Source organism: Dicentrarchus labrax, unplaced genomic scaffold, assembly GCF_905237075.1.
Source record: "Dicentrarchus labrax unplaced genomic scaffold, dlabrax2021, whole genome shotgun sequence".
Classification (NCBI taxonomy): Eukaryota; Metazoa; Chordata; class Actinopteri; family Moronidae; genus Dicentrarchus; species Dicentrarchus labrax.
This window is the reverse complement of record NW_026136714.1, coordinates 23,303,255-23,322,851: the sequence shown is the minus strand read 5'-3', so window position 1 is coordinate 23,322,851 and position 19,597 is coordinate 23,303,255. Positions and strand designations below refer to the sequence as shown.

The 19,597-nt window shown below is 43.5% G+C and overlaps 1 protein-coding gene across 13 annotated transcripts in view; it reads right to left on the bottom strand.

Annotated features, from left to right (window-relative positions):
* arvcfb (ARVCF delta catenin family member b) overlaps positions 1-19,597 on the bottom strand; it is a 198,945-nt gene that overhangs the window by 68,589 nt on the left and 110,759 nt on the right. For 10 of the 13 annotated variants that reach the window (XM_051421939.1, XM_051421946.1, XM_051421941.1 and 7 more), the window contains 3 exons: positions 7,542-7,700; positions 6,889-6,909; positions 1,063-1,703 (listed from right to left, as the gene is read on the bottom strand). In XM_051421939.1, coding sequence (XP_051277899.1) covers positions 1,063-1,703; positions 6,889-6,909; positions 7,542-7,700 — 821 coding nt within the window. Of the gene's footprint in view, positions 1-1,062; positions 1,704-6,888; positions 6,910-7,541; positions 7,701-15,225; positions 15,344-19,597 lie in introns of those variants that run through there. The other 3 variants (XM_051421942.1, XM_051421943.1, XM_051421951.1) reach the window with 2 other exon arrangements.

Genomic DNA, 19,597 nt, shown 5'->3' with positions numbered 1-19,597 from the left:
TCAATGCATGGGTCTTTGCGAGTGCATGGGTGTGTGTGTGTACATAAGCTTAATCAAGAAGGGTCCAAATCTGTCAAGAAACCCGGAAACCTAGATTCAGCGTCACCTTTGACACACATACACAATCTTTTCTGTCTTGCTGTTTCCTGCTTCTCATCCCACTTAGCTCTATTCCTTTACATCGGGCTTCGGGCCCAAATATTTTGCCTTCAGATTGGCAGAAAAGTGCAGAGAACTTAAAAATATCCATCTGCTACAGATCACTGCTTGAAAAGAAGTCTTTAAAACACACTTCCCACCAACTCAACTTCAGACCCCTGCTTCAATTAACTTGAGGGAGGACATTTTTTCAAAGCCCCCCCTTTGGGCTGCAGTGAGATGATTGGTAGCTATTAGGAGACGAGTCCATTTTGGGATCTTATTGTTGGAGGTTAACTGGCTTTTTTATTTTCAGCCCACTGGAGCCAGGGGTTATATTCCTCTCAATAAAGGTTGCACAAAAAAGGAAAAGGTTTGAGAGGTTCTATCCTCCGTTCCCTCCCTCTTCACGTCTCAAATCATTCCCGCCTCTTTACCTCTGACACAAACACTTGTTCGCTATCCATTTGCAGGAAAATGGCAATCAAAGACTTGTTTTCTTCACTTTCCCTTCTCAAGCAAGTTGCTCAAGGAGAAGAGACATCTGTTTACTTGCTCACGGTGTAATGTAGTCTTTTTTATGGCGAGAACAAGACAAGTATTCCTTATTCTCTCTCATCCTAACAGGCCTGATCTACTCTCGTGTCAAGGCAAAGTCTGTGCTCATGCATATAAACAAGAACTCACTGTCCAACATAAAAAGAAAAACATGTATACTGTATGAACTTGCACACCTTCATGAAACCATTATCTCCCGCAAGCTCCTGTCAGGTACTTAAGTATTAACACCAGGTACTGATGTATAAAAACAACTGCAGAATTATATGTGTAATATCATTGCTCTGAGGTAGAATATCAGATCATGTGTTGCTGTTTAAAAGCAATCCTCTACTTTAAGGTTAAGGTTTTTGCATTTATCCTCACCTGACTCGAGGCCCGTCACGAAGGGGTTCCCGGTGGGTGCGACCCCGATTGGCCCCCTGCAGGGTGCGTCGGTTGGCAGTGGAGTAGTCGGGCTCCAGCTCATATGGCTCCTCCTCTTCAGGGCCCAAGCTGCGGCGATCATCCTCCAGGCCATATGGCTCGGGCTGGAAGCGCTCTGGCTGTGAGCGGTTCAGATCCACAGTGCTACTACCCATAGGCACCTGGGGCTGGGCCACGTGGCCATAGTCATCCTTACGAATAGGCAACGTGTAGCTGTTCTCTGGTCGGTAGCTGTTGGGCAGGAAGGGGTAGCGCGGTGGCCGGAAGTTGACGCCGCGCGACAGGCTGCCGTAGTTGTCTGTCAAATCGGCGTAGCCATCGTGCAGGCCGTAGTGGCGAACGTACTGGCTCTCAGGCGTCTCGCCATATGAATCGTTGTAGGAGTTGTTGTAGGACCGCGTCAGAGTGGAGGTTGCTTGAGGTGTGATGAAGCGGTCACCTCCGTTTTTCATGTAGCGCCGGTCGATGGAGTCGGTGTAGCTGCCTAGTGGGGACGAGCCCTCAGGCAGGGGCAAGCCATCTGGGCCCAGGGGCACCTGACGTACCGTCCGTGTGGTCACCGTCTTCACCATCTTAGTCACCTGTAGAGGGGAACAGAGACACCTGTCAGAAAGTGTGGCACGACATAACAGAATGATAATAAAGCAAACATTTCATGTTTGTGTCTTTGTGTCAAGATTAGGGACAACATGCATTTCACACCTAAAGCAGAGGAAAACTCATCCATTTTTGTTAATTCAATCAACTTTGGAGTTATTTCACTCAATTCAACCCTGGGGAGTACTGTTGTGTATTATAATGACAGAAAATGATGTTTCATAAAATCCAATATCCAATTGTAATACCTGTGTCACCAACTAGTGTTGCCTTAAATTATAAATGTTGCCTTATAAAGTGGAAAAAGTCAGCACACATAATAATCTGTTACAAGACAAATACTGTCAGCCAAATCTAAACCCACAATGTTCCTTATACACAGTGAGTGTCTTGGTCGACTGAGTCTCCAGGATTGTACTGTAACAGAGCCATCTTGAAGTGCACTGGACCTTGAATCCTCTTTGTCCCCAAGGGAGCAGGGTAGCATCCCACTGTAGCTGGAGGACTGTGACAACCAGACCTGCATGTATCTATCTCTCACGCTCACCTCATCCTATAGCTAAACAACTCTACTTCCTCTGCTGTCTGTGAGGCAGTCTGATAGGAGAATTATAGACAGCAACCCCTCTCTCTCCCTCCCTCCCTCCCTCCCTGGGCTCTCCACCCATACAGAAACCAATTTGCTGCCCAGTGAATTCTGCTGTGGCCGATAATTGGCTATTTTGTCCGCAGCTATAAATTCATCTTCAAAATTAATGAGGTTGATGAAAATTAATAGTCATCTGCAGGGGTGCAGGTCTGATGCAATTCGTGTTGTGCCTGACAAGGTGTTGTAGAGAGGTTCATTCCCACTTGACGAGTGTGGACTGCAGGTCTGAATTTCTTAGGGAAAGAAAAAAACAAAAAACTCTTCATTCTTTCATCTGATGGGTTTAATTTCGAGAGCAGCCCCCTTAATTGTAATATGCTTTCTTTATTTTCCCATCAATGCCATAATTTAGATTTTAATCAGAGGCAAGCAAAGGCATGCAACAAAATCAAGAAACCACAACGAAGCATTAACCCTCGCAACAGAAGAGGGTGCCAAGAGTAAAAGCATAAACAACAAATCGGTTGTTCAACACGGCATCCTCATTAACTTGGTTGAAACAAATAGAAATCTTCGCTGGCCTTGTTTCTTGATTACACCCTGACTGTGAGCTACATAACAAAGCCTATTTCAGGAACGCCAAGGTTCATTTCCATGTTCAGAGTAATTACTGATTAATTTACGTGTGTTTCTGATGCCAGTCCGCCTTGGCTTTGTGCAGTTAAAAATAAAGAGCTCATTTGCTTGATTCACATTAGCTAAAGCATATGTATGACCTTGGAATAACAAGCTCACTTCCATCATCTTGATTCACGGTAGTAAGCCATGACAGAACCCAAACTAGGCTGTTGTGGTGTTCATACCGTCGCCTCAAGGGGACTACAGGGGCCAGAGCTGAATGTCACATCCTGCGTGAAGCGTTTATGTCAATATAATAAATGTCATTTATTAAATAACAATTTTACTTTGTTTTAGACAGGCTTTATTGATTTTCCTGAGCGATGTGGTTCCACAAGGGAGCCTAAGCCTTCCAGATGGAGGATAATGTCACAACGTTTTTATTCATATTTGGTAATTTTATCACCTCTTATTTATCACCATATTTTATTCTATCTATTCTATTCTGGCTATAAGAGCTGAGCACACTGAATGCTACAGCTTCCCAGCCCTGACATACCCAGCTGCCTTGTACTAACACAGCTTTTTAGGCGATTTGCAAGGGTTGCAAAGGGAGCCATCACACAGTTTTCAAACACTCTTTGATGTACGCTTAAGTTCACAGGGCGTTAAACCGTCGCACACGGGGAAACGGGGGAGGTGGGGGACCTGCGTTTCAAAAAGGGTGTCTGAAATATGCTGAAGTGGGGTAAACAGGGCTAAAAGAGAATAGCTAAAATGGTGGAGTGTGAGAGCATATGCACGTGTGAAATACTATAGATTTGTATGTGTGAGTGCTTGGAAAGTCACGGCTGTATTGAAAAGTGTATGCAACAACCACAAGCAGTTAGACAGAGGCTTTAACTGTTTATCATAACTGTTAAAAATAGAGGGGAAGGCGGCAGGCGTCAAACTGTTCTCTTTACAGCACTGTAAGAGGTTTCACAACCTCTGCAGCATTCACTTTATTGAGAGCTTAAATGGACATGGTGGCCGGGGGGTTATCAGGAGAGGAAGAGGTAGTAATTCAGATCTTTAAGAAGCCCATGATAGTGAAGCCTGTGATTCATTTCCAGCCCATCTAAAGAGCATCTGCGAAGACGACGGAAGTAGAAATTGCTAGTTTCTCCACAATGTTAAAAAGTCTTAAGTGGCTGAATGTGGGCCTCTTTAAAACACGATGAGGAACGGGTTAGAGGAACAGGGAGGCAGGCAGGGGAAGGTGAGTACACAGCAAAAATCACACAGGGTTCGGCGTCCTTTACTGGGTCTGTCTCCAACGGGGTGGGGGTTGAAATGGAGACCGGGGTGGGGGTCCGGGTGGCAGGCCTGGACTCCACTAACAAGTTGTTAGTCACCATCAGTGGGTGGTAGGTGCGGCGGGTGATGGTTTTGACCACTTTGGTCACCTAGAGTTGGAGGGATGGGTGTGTAGAGCTCTCAGTAAACTCTATTAGACGTCATTATGCATGTACATCCACCCTGTTATTTTAGCTCTGTAATGCACATGGCTGGAAAATGCCACAACCTTGCCCACGTTTAAGCTACATGCAGTTTGAGAGAGAATGGTGTTCTTGCTGTGCCCCAGTAACTTTTTTTAGTAGTACTTGCTGAAGTTGAAAGAGTCTGTTTGAAATAAAAGGAAAGTAATGCACTCTGAGTAGAAAAGGTGTCTGTTCTACATTCTGCTCTATTCAACAGTGACACTTCATTTTTCACAACTGCTGTACCTGATAAACTATTCCCTACCTATTCAAGGTTGACTCCCCACTGTGTGCAGGGTAGTGAAAGTGCTTTTATTTGTTTGCGTGGTCTGCCTCAACTCTCATTAGCTCATATCCAGAGGAAAAGAGGAGGAATTCCGCTTTTATTGGCCCAACTGAGCTCTTCCTCCTACATGACTGGTCTTCCATCCAGAGTGTCTGCCAGCAGGAAAAGAGGGCTGGATGATGGCCAAGGGAAAGCTCTGCATGCTGGGACCGGAGGACGGACACGGTTCTAATTGAGCGCGTACGTGTGCTCAGACTTGTACACACATTTAGAGTCCAGGCCAGTTCACTATAAGTTGAACTGACTGCAAATAGAACCAGCAGCTAATCTGCAATCAAAAAGCCCATAGATTTTATGTACATGAAAACTGTAGAAATTTGTCAGCTGAAACCCTGACTTTCTCTCATAGACAGTAGCTCCATCTTGGTGCCATTTTTTCTGTTTCTCTAACTAGTAATATCGCTGATACTAAATCAGCTAGAAACATGTTTACCACCAGAAAAACTTTTTTGCCTGCAAATCAGGAAGATGGGAGAAGCTTCTGTGTTTCATCTTCCAGCAGTCAGATGGGGGATAACCATCAAGGGAAAGGAGTGTGTTAGCATTAGACAGTATGGCAAGACTGGTTCAAAAGAACAGATAAGCACATAAATAAAACTGTGAGTTGCTGCGAAATGAAGAGAGAGATAGAAAAAGGAGAGATGGTGAAAAACAACCCATGAAAGTGAGCCAGGGAGAGGAGATGCGGAGAGGAAAAGAAGACGGAGGGAAAGTGAGGAAGACAAGCAGAGGGGTTTCTTCAAGTAAACTCTCGGATGGGCCTGGTTCCATTTGCCACCGCCGAGACGTTGGCTTTCAGAAGTTCACCCTGAACATTAATCTGCTTTTCTCCCCAAAGTCACTTCCAGAAAACACCCGATCCCTCCTCCCAGCAGGGTGCAGACCCTTTAAAGGAGTGTCCTTCCTATTCCCTTCCTCAGTAGCAAAGCCCTTGATTAGTGTGATGTTTTACTGCACTTCCCTAAGAAGAAGTTCTGTGTACAGTATGAATGCCTAAAATCATGTGAGTGAGTGTGTGTGGCCAATCCCCTCGCAGTAAACAGGCTGGAGGGCAATGGGCCCTCCCTGATGAGGGATTAGACCAAGCTTTTTAATTACAGTTTCACAGTCCCTAGGGTAGGAGCTCCACACAGCACTCTCCTCTCCTCTGGAAGTCTACAGCAGCAGCAGCTGACTGTAGCTACGTTTACATCCGAATCCCGCAATATAAGCTCATCTTTGAGGGTATTTTTTAAAATGCGGAAGCAAAAGGGAAGAACTTCCAACCCCCACCTCACTTCTAAGATGTCGTAAATATACTGGATTTTTTCAAATGGAAATCTGGTGTGGATTCTGGTGGGAACTCTTTTCCATGGTGATGAATTAAAACTTAAAAGTGAAAGGCAGACTGTCACCCAAAACAATAAACAGGCACACAATCTTTCGAATTCCCAACCCGATACATTCTGGTTTCAGCAACAGCATTTTTCTGTATTGGGGTCTTCAAAATGGTAGCAAATCACTTTGGGGAGCCAATGTGCAAAATGTATTAAAAAATGGTAATTCATACCATTCAAAAATAAAAACGCAGCTAATCCAAGGCTACAGTTGGCAAAAACCAAATCTTAATCAGTAACACATTTTAAAAAGTCATTGAAATTATAATTTCTGAGTCCTGACACAGGGTTTTATGGTGTGCCCTCAGGATGTAATTGCAAGATTCTAGTTACCAAGTAAAGACACTTCCTCCCTCATATCAACAATCCTATGTATGGGGATGTATAACGAGTTTCTGCTGCTGAGCAGTGGTATTTTGTACCGCCCGTAATGTCAATGAGGGATGTTGTAAGATAGAATTTATAAGAGAGAAATAAAGTAAGAGAAAAGAGAGACAGAAGACCATGCAAAAGTAATAATAAAGAAGAGAATGGGTCTTATCCCAGAAGGTGAAAGCAAAAAGCAGTGAACTGAGAAGTACTTTAGAGTACAGACTGCGGTATTATTTGGCTTGTGATGAAGCAGACTGTGTTGCATACTGCTGCTGTAGCCTGTATGGGCACACATAAAATGGTGGCGTGGTGGGAAAAGCCATACTGGTATAAAGGTCCACTCACCTTCACGTTAGTTGACAAGTCCTTACAGAAAAACAACAGAACACAGTAGAGGACGAATCAACAAAAGAGCTTTTAAGAAGCACAAAACTAGGAGAACACAAAGGGAGCTGGCTCATAATAACAAAATAATTAAATAAATAATGCCATGAGAGGGAGATGAAACCACTTTGGGCTGTAGGATTATGGGATTTAGAGTTTTTCAGGGTGGAAGTCTGGGAGTGGAGGTACAGTGCTGTGATTTTTGGAAGTGGTAATCCATAAGCATTATTTGGAGCAATATTGAAATGGATCAAAGTGACTTTTGGGGGTTTTCTTTGCTGCTATGAGCTCAACAGGATCTCTTTGCCACGACAGTGCAACTGCTCTAAGGTGTCCTGCTCACGTGAGATAGTCGGTACCAAGCTGGATATCAGCTCTGTACAGTAGATTATATAAATTTTGCCTAGTAGCATTTCAAACAGAATCTAACATCACAATGGTATGAATATACTTGATAATCAACACCCAAAGAGTACAGTATGTTTGAAAATCAACAAATGTAAATATAACTCTTTTTCTGGTATTTATCTGTATTTCCATCACTCAGTTTACAGAATCAGCGCCAACCTCTGCTTGTAGGGTGTAACTCAGCTGAGTGCACTGTGGTGTCTTACCTTGGTTTCTGTGCGCCGTGTGGTGCCATCATCAGAGGTGACCACCGAGACGTGGGAGGTGGGGGTGCCGGGGTCCTCCTCTATGGTGACCGTCTCTTCCACCACCTCCTGCGGCTCCTGCATCATAGCCAGGGATGTGGCGTTACTGGGGCTCTGCTCCTGCACAGACAGGGAAAAAAGAGAAGTTAGACAATCAGGAGTTAACGGATAGATTTTCATATTTGTTGTTAGACAGCGTAGCGAAAAACAGCACAACATCCAGGTAATCTTCCATAAGATATACGACAAGATGAAACTTTAATTGGGCCACTGCAATAACAAATTATATTAGAATCCAGCAGAGAAAAATAGAGCATAAATAAGAACATTGCAAATGAAGGGTATTAAATATAATGCCACCCGCAATTTGCAATGCGACACTCAAGCATCAACTAGAGATGGAAAGTGTGAAACACAGTACATGAATAATAATGTGAATAAAATAACAGCACTAAAATATACTGAGACGAGGAGATGAATGAAAGGTGTTTCTGATGAAATGTGCAGAATAAAATCACCGCAAACATAATAATACTTGTAATAAAACAAATGTCATTTAAAAATTGGCAATATTTTTAAAATACATTATCAATGTTTACTGACTCTCTTTGTCAAATATACTCAGTCCATCCAAGTAGATAACGTACTAATTATTTAAGCGTCATTCAGACTTGCTTGCACAGTGTAACATGTTCCATTTTTCAAAAAGAATGATACAATTTGGATAAAATATACTTGGTACTCTCAATCCAGGCACTGTAAGAACCACTAAGAGGCCCATCATTACAGAACATTGATACTAGACAATTATGTGAAAACCCCAGATATGGTTCAATGACATTCAGTACAAATGTTATTTAAATCATTGATTGCTATAATATCTGCACATGACAAAGTAGTATACAGTATGAATAGGTTAAAGATATGCAAATGAAAAAATAAAAAAACACTCAAATGTAACAAGACTAGCTTCCACAAAACAGCTTAAACCAGCACTCCAAATAATACATATGTAAGCACACACACTGTTGACAATCGCTATATAGTATTATAAAAAAAAACACAAAAAAGGTACTATTATAGTTTGTTTCTAGTCCTGACAGTCCATTATTTATTTGGCCCTGATATTATATCCAAACACTGCAATGCAGGGTAGCTACCAACTCCTCACCTCTTGAGACTTCAAATTGAGTTAAAGCTTTTTTCAAGGCAAGCAAAAGCCTGGAGGACTGTTTTTGATTCATATTTCATTGGGAGGCCATGGATTTGAGGGAAAAAAGTGTCCATGGGCTAAGGATGAAAGTGAGTATAGAGTCCCTCATACCCCACCTGACCCTGTGTGAATGTGTGAGAAATATGTGCTTCCCGCTGCATTTCCTGCTGATGGAATATGATATGAAGTCAGTGGTCGGAGTTGCAACGCCCTGGCGTGACCTGCTGCTGTGCATGAGTGTGACAGAATTACAGCTCTCGTGATGGAGAGGGGAAGGAAAGCATTTGAGGCAATCATTGATAACCAAAACAGCCCGGAGCCAAGAGAGGGAGAGGAAATCGAAAGTAATAGGGAGGACAGAGAGGGACAGAGTTGGAGTATGACAGTTTTCTTTTAATGGGTAAAAAGAAGAAGCAAGGAATTGTATACCTACTTACATACTTATTCCAGATTGCTGTAACAGACCCTAAGGGTTTTTTCAAGGTGTCTGACATACCATTACTATTGTGTGCACTTCCTATTCCTTTAATTGTGCTGGGTAAATGTCATTTTATTTATAAATGTGACAAAAAACCAACCAATTAATGTTCTAAATGCAGTTTTTAGCTTACACTTTTTGACCCCCATTAAACTTAATCCAAAAATAAAAGATCAAAGCTTTATTATCTATAACTATTCACCTCACGTAGAAAACTATTTTGCCCGACCAATTACACCAAGCTGGAGGGAGAGACGGAGTGAAGGCCAAGTAGAGAGCAGGAGGAAAAGTTTCAGAGTTGTTCTCCACTGTGTTTTGCTGAAACACTACAAGCGACGCCTTATGGTGGGAGGGAGTGCTTGTTTTCTTCGCGTCTTGGAAGACACTAACAAGTGAGCAGTTCTCGATTGATTGGCCAACTCCTCTCAGGCTTCAAAGCCCCACACAGTCCTCATTGATCTCCAGTCCTTCTTGCTGATCAGTCAAAAGTTTGCACTTTTTATCTTTTTCTCTAATCCCACAACCCTCCAGCCTCCATGTCCCTGCTGGGAAAAGGGCCTGGGCCCTTGTATTGGGTGTATGCATATCCTTGTTCAACACAAAGCAAATTAAAACTTTCCCCATTTACCTGCTCCACTCTATCTAGTAACTTAGAGTCAATTAGCACTCTGAGTTAGGTCATTATACTTGGAGAAAGGTTCCAAAGTCCCATTATCGGGGTTAATGACTGGGGAGGCTATCTGCTGCATAGAAAGAGACACATTTATTTACACACAAGCACTGCTGAGCTGAGGAAAAAGATATTTTTTATAACTGACCTCAGGCTAAACAGCACGGCTCTGCTGGGAAAGGCCTTCTAATGGTATTCAGAAAAGGTCAGTGCTGATTAGTTGCCTCCAATCAACATCCTTGTTCTGTTTAATTATAAATGCGAAGTAGACCTGTTGGCACCCAGTGCTGAAAACAATGGGTAATACTTTATTTGCAAAGTCTCTGCGTGTGTAAAAATGTACACTGTTTTTAATGCCACATGGAGAATTAAAGATGAATTTATCAACCAAAATAAGGCCTAAGACACAGAAAGGCAAGGCTCACTGAAAATGCAAGGTATGTTGGAATATACGTAGTTATTCCAGGTCTGCTGTCACTCATTGGCTGCTCGCTGCAATTTGACAGGTGGGGACTAAAGTGGAACTGTTGCAGCCAGGTCACATTACTACAAGTCACATTGTTCCATTGAAATACAGTGATGCATTTCTTCTTAGCGTTGTGTCTCTTTGTGAACACTCCATAAAGAAACAACTGAATAGTGTTAAAGAAACACAACAGTCCATTAGACCTTCAATGGCAGGATTTTATCTCTTTCATTTTGTACAGGATGAGGCATACTGTGTGTATAAGCTTTTCTTTACTAAGTAAGGATAATCACAGTGTATATTCCACCTCTTCGGCTCCCTGCTAATGCAATCTTGACAAATTAACTGCATTCCTATGATGTTTCATTCCTTTGAAGGCTCACTGGATGAACCCAGAGGATATGCCGCCAAAACAGCTATATGTTATAAAAGCACCACCCTTCACTAGTTTAAAACACAGTGGACAGAGAGGAAGGAGGGATCCTTAGAGGCTCGCTGACAAACTGGCTTCTTGATCCAAGCTTAATGCGGTGTCTCTCGTTCACTTTCCTTGCTCACTCCTTCTCGTTTCTGAGAGCACTAAGGGAGAGAGTGGAGTTGAACTCGACATTACAGGCCCTAAATAAATGATTAAAAGCCGTCTGGCCATGGGCTAGCACGGCTGTCTGATGGTCCCGGGGGAATACGAAGCTGATTCTGAGTCGAGGAGACTCAGGAAAGCATACCCTTTAGTCAAGGGCGGGAGAAGTGAAGCGCAGTGAGTTAATGGCTGACCTCAGAGAGATGAATGAGTAAGTGGCAGAAGGGTAGGAGAGAGAACGTGGGAAGGGAGGGGGTTCGAGTACATGCAAATCTTGCTGAAGTGGTTTGTATTAGCCAGTAGAATAGTGGAAACCTCAAGGTTGGATAGGTGAGCTCATGATCTTACGGTTGCAGGCTAAACGTCCCAACCAGCTGGATCCAAAAAAAACACCAGAGGATCCCTTGTGCAGAGCATTTGAAGGAACCTGTTCCACTGAACAATTAGTGAACAGCGTGCCATGAAGATGTGAAAGTGTGTGTCAGCTAGAGTCAAACCGGGATAAAGAGGATGAAAACACATTAAGAGCACCTGGAAGCCAAGGCAAGCTATCTGTTAAGGATCAGGTTTATCCAGAGAATAATACACACCTTAGGGTTCCTGGGCCCAAGTAAATAACAAAGCGACAAGAGTGTTTGTCTCCTTGCCATTCCTAGCCTAAAAAGCCCTGCTAAGAGCCGGACCCCACTTCTGATGAGGAGAAAAGAGCTTGCGAGAGCTTTGCCAGTTAAATCACTTCTGTTTTGAGGCTGAGGTGTCAAACAAGCAGGGATTTAGCTCTCAAGAAGGCCTAAGGGTTTGTACAACCTGCACTTTATCCAGTCCGGTGTGGTTGACTTTGACTAGCACTATTAGGAAGATCTCACCTTTCTGATCAGGTCCTAGACAAAGAAGACCGCTACAATGGCTAACTCCTGTATGAATTAGGCTTGGAGTGTGCCTGTACTTGTAACAAAGACAATTTTATAGCTACTTTTGCTACATTACATTAAATAACATCAAAGCACTATGCCAACAACTAAAAGAGACTTAAGAACTTGTGCTCTTCCATAACTCAACCACAAACAACGCGATCAATGCCTCCAAAAAACAATACCCTTGAAAAGAGCCCTTGAGCAATCTCCTGTGGAGTATATTTCATTACAATGGATCATGCAGGGGCAATACGGCTCCTTAAGAGCGACTAATCTGAACCGTAATGGATTGCTGTGCTTCGAAAAGAAAAGAAGGAGGAGGAGGAGAATACAAAGACGGGAGATGAAGTGATACAGCGGTGTCAATTAGCGGCGGCCTGCTATCTGCCATCAATCCACACCCATTCATCATCTGTGTTCAATAAGCTGCTCAGTGTCGTCTGAGGATGGAGAGATAGAGTGAAATGATGGAAAAGGAGAGTGTACGCAGATAAGGGGCTTTCCTTCCCCCAGGACAGAATCACAACAAGAAAACTTCAGTTGGAGTAAAGAGAATGAGTCATCCTCACGGTAGGTGTCCAAGGTATATAGTGCAAACACTCCCTTTTATTGATGCTCGAGTGATAGTATTAGTACTAATAATAGGAAGTATACAGTATTAGGGCTCAATACGTTTTCAGTACTTCTGACTGAAATGTAGCAGTAAGTATAAAAATGTCTTGATCAGATTCTTAACCTTAATCTGTGAACAGATTTGCTGATCTAAATCAGGTAAACTTTCAAATTTTATACTATATTTTATGTACACAAAATTTCTAATTCGACACGTACACATTAAGCAGGTTGGCATTTGTTAAATGACAAAAAAGAGTGGGGGCATCTTGGTGGTCTAGTGGTTAAGATGCATACCATACAACACTGTCACTATTTAATAAAATGCACCAAATGCCACAAAAAAAAGTTAAATCTATTTATATATTACTAACATAATATATCAAAAATAACCTTATTTTGGCATTGGGACTATTTTATTCTAAAACACTGTAAATAATTCCTAACCATACAGTAAGGGCTGGATATCCTTTTTCAGCACTAGGTCCATATGATACCTGGGTTTTTTGTATCAGTACTAAAACCTTTTATTCCCAAAGCATTAGCTCTGGGAAGGAATTGTTTTCCTACAAAGCCCTTTTTTCAGGCCAAAGTTCTCAAATATCCATCCCAGTTTCCACCTGTATGTTCTGAGTTCCCTTTGGGAAGTTAAGATTTAAGATTTAAGATTTACTTTATTAATCCCCTATAGGAGGAATTCCTTTTTTTTTTCACTCTTTTTTATTTTTATACACACACAGGCTGAAATGCACACTCATGTACATGCAGGGCTTGTGGACATGCAAACATGGAGAAAGAAGGTCGAGTGATGGGCTGCCACGTTAGCAGCGTCCCATGAGCGGTTTTTTGGGGTTAGGTGCCTTGCTCAGGGGCACCTCGGCAGTCCTTGCTGTTTCTTTTGTGGGGAGGGATGAGGTCAGAGGCTAGACACCAAATATAAACACAGACTGAAATAAAATACAGAATGAATGAAAGGAATCTGAGAAGATGTTCAATATCAGCACTCGGTACTTGACAGTCTTCTTTTTAAGGGGTTACATACCCATTTTGGTGGGTACCTAAAAGGTATTGAGGTTCAATACACAGTCCTGTATACAGTACAGGAATAATTAGGTTGCAAATATCAGCCTCTAAAAGTTAAATCTTTTTTATAGAGCTTTTAAAGCTAGAGGACAAGTCCAAAGAGATATTGAGATCTAGAAAGCCAATCATCTACAAGAAATTATTCTTATTATCAGCACCACATATTTCTTGTTGTCAGTTACTGCAGGTATACATGAGGACAGTTTTCCCTCTCACTACTACGCAACCTCAGTGAGCAGAAATTCGATATACATGTCTCAGTCTGAACACAGTGGGAGGGAGCTCGTGGTTACTTTCAGGTTGAGACAACAGAACCTGTCAGATCGCCACCTGGTCATGCATACCAGCATGATCAGAGTCACCTTCCTTCCTCATCCACACACACACATACACGACATGCTCAGTCTTAGCCTGACCCCTGTGCAGTGACTAACAGGATTTCACTCCGGAGACATGCCAGCAATCATTACATGGCTCTTACACAATTAATCCTCCAGCAAAGATCGCCTGGCTAACCTTGGGTTGTCCAATTTCCCATCAGCCCCTTCTGTTTCTACCACCTGCCCTCTCGGCAGCTCTCCACAGCAAAGAATCACATGATGAAGTTCAAAAGAGAATGAGAGAGAAAGAGGGAGTGTGTGAGAGCATAGAGCACTAGGGTGACCTGTAAAAAAACAACAACTGTGAACCGTGGCCGTGTGATCCAAACATCCAGCCAAAACAAGGCTTGTTTGTGGAATGAAACGGAGGCAGAAGGGAAGTCAAGTAGAGGAAGGGGAACTAGAGAGGCTGACAATGCATGGCATAAGCCCAAAGCAGCATGCTCTCCCAGGGTGAAAAAGGAGAGAGTGGGGAGCATTCACTCCTATCCAAGGCCAGCCAGGCAGGCCTCATCTCACTTACAGATGGCACAGAGGTCCCAACTCTCTGATATGATTGGAAGTCCAGCTGATCTGGTGTTGGTTTATGTGCGTGCCGCAGTTTTAAGGGGTAAAGCACACACAAACACACAAATAACTGTAGGGGAGAGGGCCAAAGCCCTGATGATGCAGCTGGGAATGATGGGACCTTAATCTCTCCTTCTCTGGCGACTGATCCTGGGCCAAATCTGGGCTCCTCTCCCTCCTCATCTCTTTCACGCTTGGCCTCCTGGTTTCAGACGCCTCCATCATTTCCCACCCCAGTCCTGCTTTTTCTACCTTTTCCCTGGAGCCCCCGTTTACTCCCCTCCCCGACGCCACCCTCCGTCAACGTGCCCTTTTGTTCCACTGTACCAGTGCCCAGACAAAACTTGGGTAAGCCAAGCCGCTTGACAGGCTCAGACCCTCAAAGACAGAGGCCACCTCCAAGCCTCACAACCAACCGCCCAGCCAAAAAGACAAACAAACCTGCAGCTAAAGCTTGATTGCTTCACGACGGGGAATCGCGACCACATTTTCCCACTGCGAACCAACTATCTAGTGACAGATGGACCCGTGGCAGCATTTGACAACACCTTAATCTCTGAAAAGGCTAATATTACCATTCAAATTGGCAGGGAGATGTTTTGAAACCTTGGGTAATTTCTTACATATGCCATCAATTATACACCATACGTACATACACACTAGCACACATGGAGTCACATACCACATCTGTTTTCCTCGCAATTCAAGGCCTGGAGTCAGATTAGGAGTCAAACGTGCAGAAAGTCACTCTCAACATGGAATTCATGGTAGCACACAGCAACCCGAGCAGCAGGAAGATAAATAAGTTGTGCAGATTTTCAGTAAGTAGCTGAAGAGACAGAGAGGGGGAGGAGGATGATAAATAAAAAACAAAAGGAGGAGAAACCACATGGAGCCTGTAGAGAAAAACTAAAACAATGAGCCTCGGAGAGGGGTCAGCACTCATGGCCAGGGTTTGATTGTTTGGACAGCGGGTGCGGCCATGAGAGAGAGAGACTGAAAAAGAAGAATTCCGCACTGTGGAGGCAGATTAGTGGTAGCTGGCCACAGTCGGTGGGCGGAGTGGTGGTGGGTTTGCTGTGATGGCGTAACTCAGGGTTCCCAGAGGGTGGGTTATTTGCAGCGCCCCTCCCCTCGGCCTCGGGATCACTGTCAGTATGACTCCGTCAGAGTGCTGGTGATTGGAGGGGGGGGAGATTGCAATGTGTGGAGGAGGCTGTGAGACAGGCTTTGCCAGAAGCTCAGTTCATGTGAGGTCTACTTGAGATTTAGGGAGTTGGAAAGGGGACATATGCTCCACTTCCTGTCGGGGCTACCAGTGCAACACTTATTGTCCCCCAGACACCCTTTCTCCAAAATCTGCCTGCATGTGCAGCCGCAGGGTCACCCATTTAACAGAAATTTACCCCCCACCTTCCTCCATCTCTGGCTTTCTTTCTGTCTCTCTTGTGTAGAAAACAGTAAAGCCTGAGGTAGTTATAAAGGAGGACTACTAACAGGCTTAGCAGGGTGCTCTCACTGTTTTCGGAAAGATACTAAATGCCCTCCACTGGGACTGCGGTGGTAGGGTGCGTAGGGGATTCTCTACAAGGGGAGGGCAGGATGTATGTCATCAAAACAGTGCCTTATTTCATAGGTCAGCAACTGTTTGAGTGGTTTGACACATTTTGTGCTTTTAATGATTTACTTCCAAACTGCATAAATGTCTACACAGCCCCTAGGGAGGTAATAGAGGTGAGAAGGAAAATTGTGACTGCATTTACTCTAATGCGTTCTCTAGTTGGACAGTTTGGAGCAAATTAAACTACTCCTCATTTTGACAGGAAACCCCTATAACCTGGAAGGAGCCCTGGAACCCCAAGACACCTCCACCATCACTAGAACTCTGCTCTGAAAAACTGTTGCGCACGTAGAAAACACCTCGCAGAGCTAACAGTCCATCACAATAACTGTGACTGCTTTTCAAATATGCACTCGGTCAAACGTGATTAACCCTCCTCTGGGGATATTTTTACAGCCTTGTGCCAACCGCGTGGTAAAGGATTAGGCTCATTTTGCGGGCAATGGCGTGGCGTCAGAGCCAGAGGCAGAGGACAAGCCATGAGAACTGGCCGGTGGAGAAATCCTTGCCAATTTACTGCTATCCTTCAATGGGTCGTAAGATAAGGTGAGGTTGGATGTATATGTGTCTCATAAAGGAGCCATTGTGCAGTTGGATAAATCTATCAGGAGGCTTGAGCTACGGCCCTGTTACTTTATTTATTATTCTCTCTCTGTCACATGAAAAGAAATGTGATATCACATCTACACTGCTCTGCTCTGTTCAAAAGGCCTTGTGTAGTGAATGTGTGTGTCTGTGTGTGTGGGTGAGTAGGTGTGCACAGGGGCATACATCAGGTCAGTGCAGTGCTCTGCTCTCTCACTCTGAGTGCTTCCATCTGGGCAAAACAAAAAGAACATTACAAGATATTTTCAAACCGGATTTATTTAGAGCATAGATCTTTTTTACAGCAGCCTTTTTGACATGAAATAATAGGGTAAACACGGGTATTACCAATGATACTAATTAAGGTTCTGTGTCATTCAAGTCAGACGAGGTCAGGGTGCTGCTATTGTGAATGCACTCAACAGAGCCTTAATTAGTATCATTGGTAACACTTGTGTTTAACCTATTATTTCATAAAAAATTGCTGCTGTGAAAAAGGTCTATTGTGCAGTTTTTACCCATTTTATTAACCTGTTTAACTTTCATTTGTTTGTCTTTTTGGCATTTATAGAGTTAAAGACAGCCACAAACGACCCATTTGGATCATTTGACTGTGGACACTCTCCACCAAATGCTAATAATAACAAAAATAACTATGAGAGCCTGTGCTGTAGTATTGATCAGTACACAGTATGTAACCACATGTGAGACGAATCAAAAGAATCAAAGTAATTGTCAACCAGGGCACCTGGATAGCCCCATATACCAAGGTTGAGTCCCGGCTGCAGTGGCCCAGGGTTCGAGTCTGACCTGTGGCCCTTTTCTGCATGTCATCGATTAAAGGCATCTTAACCGTCTGACGCCATAAAATATTACAATATTAAATGTTAACATGATGATAAAGAAGAAGCGTTCCTCCATCAGACGGTCATTTACAGTTAGATGATAGAGGACCGAAGCAGCCTTCTGCTCAAACACTCCCTCAGAGTTTGAGCAGTTCGGAGCCAGAGCTTAATGTTAAAAGACTACCACAGATCTGAAATCTGTGGGTCAACCAGAGTACACAGACACTGTGACCTCCACATCACTCCAAAACAAAGACAGAGCTCCCTCTCATCTTGCAGAGTTGGAAGTGAAAAACAGCGAGTCTTAGTCTGCATTGCTATGAAGTCAAGTGAGAAGGAGAGAAAGGCAAGGCCACCATATCTGGTACCTAATGTATTCCACTTCCTCTGGAAAAGGTAAACAGCGCTAAATTGGATTGGAACAGGAGGTATTGGTTTGCTGCAGATGACATTGTGTTGCAGTTAAGATTTTTAATCAGAAATTAATAGCGCCACAAAAAGCAACATCTCATTTACAAGCTAATGGAAACAAGTCTACCTGATTTCCTCTGAATATTGAGTGGGGGATAAAAATGCAGAGAGACAATAGACAAGGCCCTCGTTGTGGTGCTGTGTGACTGTGTGTGTGTGTGTGTGTGTGTGTGGACTGTGTGTGTGTGTGTGTGTGTGTGTGTGTGTGTGTGTGTGTGTGCATGTGCGTGTGTGTGTGTGTGTGTGTGTGTGTGACGCTAAGCGAGCAAGAGAGTCTTTTAAGCTTACTTTCAAAGCAGCAAGCTGATGAATATTTGAAACTAGGCAGATATCTAAAGTATAGTGTTGGTACCGTGCCTTTTTTCCCCCCATGCTAAACAAGCAGTACATTTGAGCAAGAGCATTGGTATAAAAATAAATAGCATTTTTTAAGCTAAGGCTCATTCACTATAAAGTTTGGTTTAATCCCAAACATTTGTTAGATGAATTAAAAATATCAGAAAAACTCATCAAAAAAACTCATCAAACATCATCATTTTGAATGATCAGGAGAGCGCTCCAGAGAGTATATATTATGAATGCAGAGTAATGCCTTTTGGCCGGATCCAAACTCAAGCGGTGCATGCTACATTGCTGCATAAGAAGGAGGGGCAACAGGGTGGGTGTGGGTGGAGGTTTTTTTTGTTTGTTTGGCAGACGAGGCAACTTCGGATCTCACTATCTAATAGAGTAATTCCAGAGTTCTGAGGATCCCCCAAGGTGTTGGATCTGAAAGGGGATCTTTTTCTTCCCTTCAGTCATTAGCACTTTTCAAATTTTATTTCTGTGTCATGCACTATTCATGCTCTGGGTCTGTGTGTTGTGTTGCTCTGCAGGTGGTTGGGAGGAAGAGGAGGATGCAGATGAAATATGGATTATCTCCTCTCAGTGTCTGGTTAAGCCCCACTTTGCTGGCACTGCTGCTTTTCAATGTAGCTCCCCTCCCACTCAGCCAGCCAGCTGCAGGCCTAGCATCTGGCTGCTAACCCCCCGCCCAGACTTTAATCAACCAAACGTGCACACACACACACACACACACACACACACACACACACACACACACACACACACACACACACACAAACACACAAATGTCTCTATCATCTCCCCTCGAGATGAAACAACCCCCTCCTCCAGCTGCTGTACAGTACTTTCTGTGCAACAGGAAATGCTGACTTCTGAAGATTTTGGTATCCAGTAAACAGGATCTTGACCCAAAATAGCTGTTAACTGGAAGAGCAGTGATGACAGCCCACAGACTCTAAACTCTCCTATTAAGAGATGGGTCAGAGTAGTTAGGATGACAGATATCATGATTCCCTACAGGAAGGAAATCTCAACCCAACCCTTCAGAGCCCTCTGGGACATCAGCCAGAGCTGCTCCTAATCCCAAACCCACCCACAGTCTGGTGCTTGGCTTCTAGATATTGCCGAGACCTACTCACACTATGGATTTACTTTAAAGGATAATTTCGATGTCTTTACAACTTAGG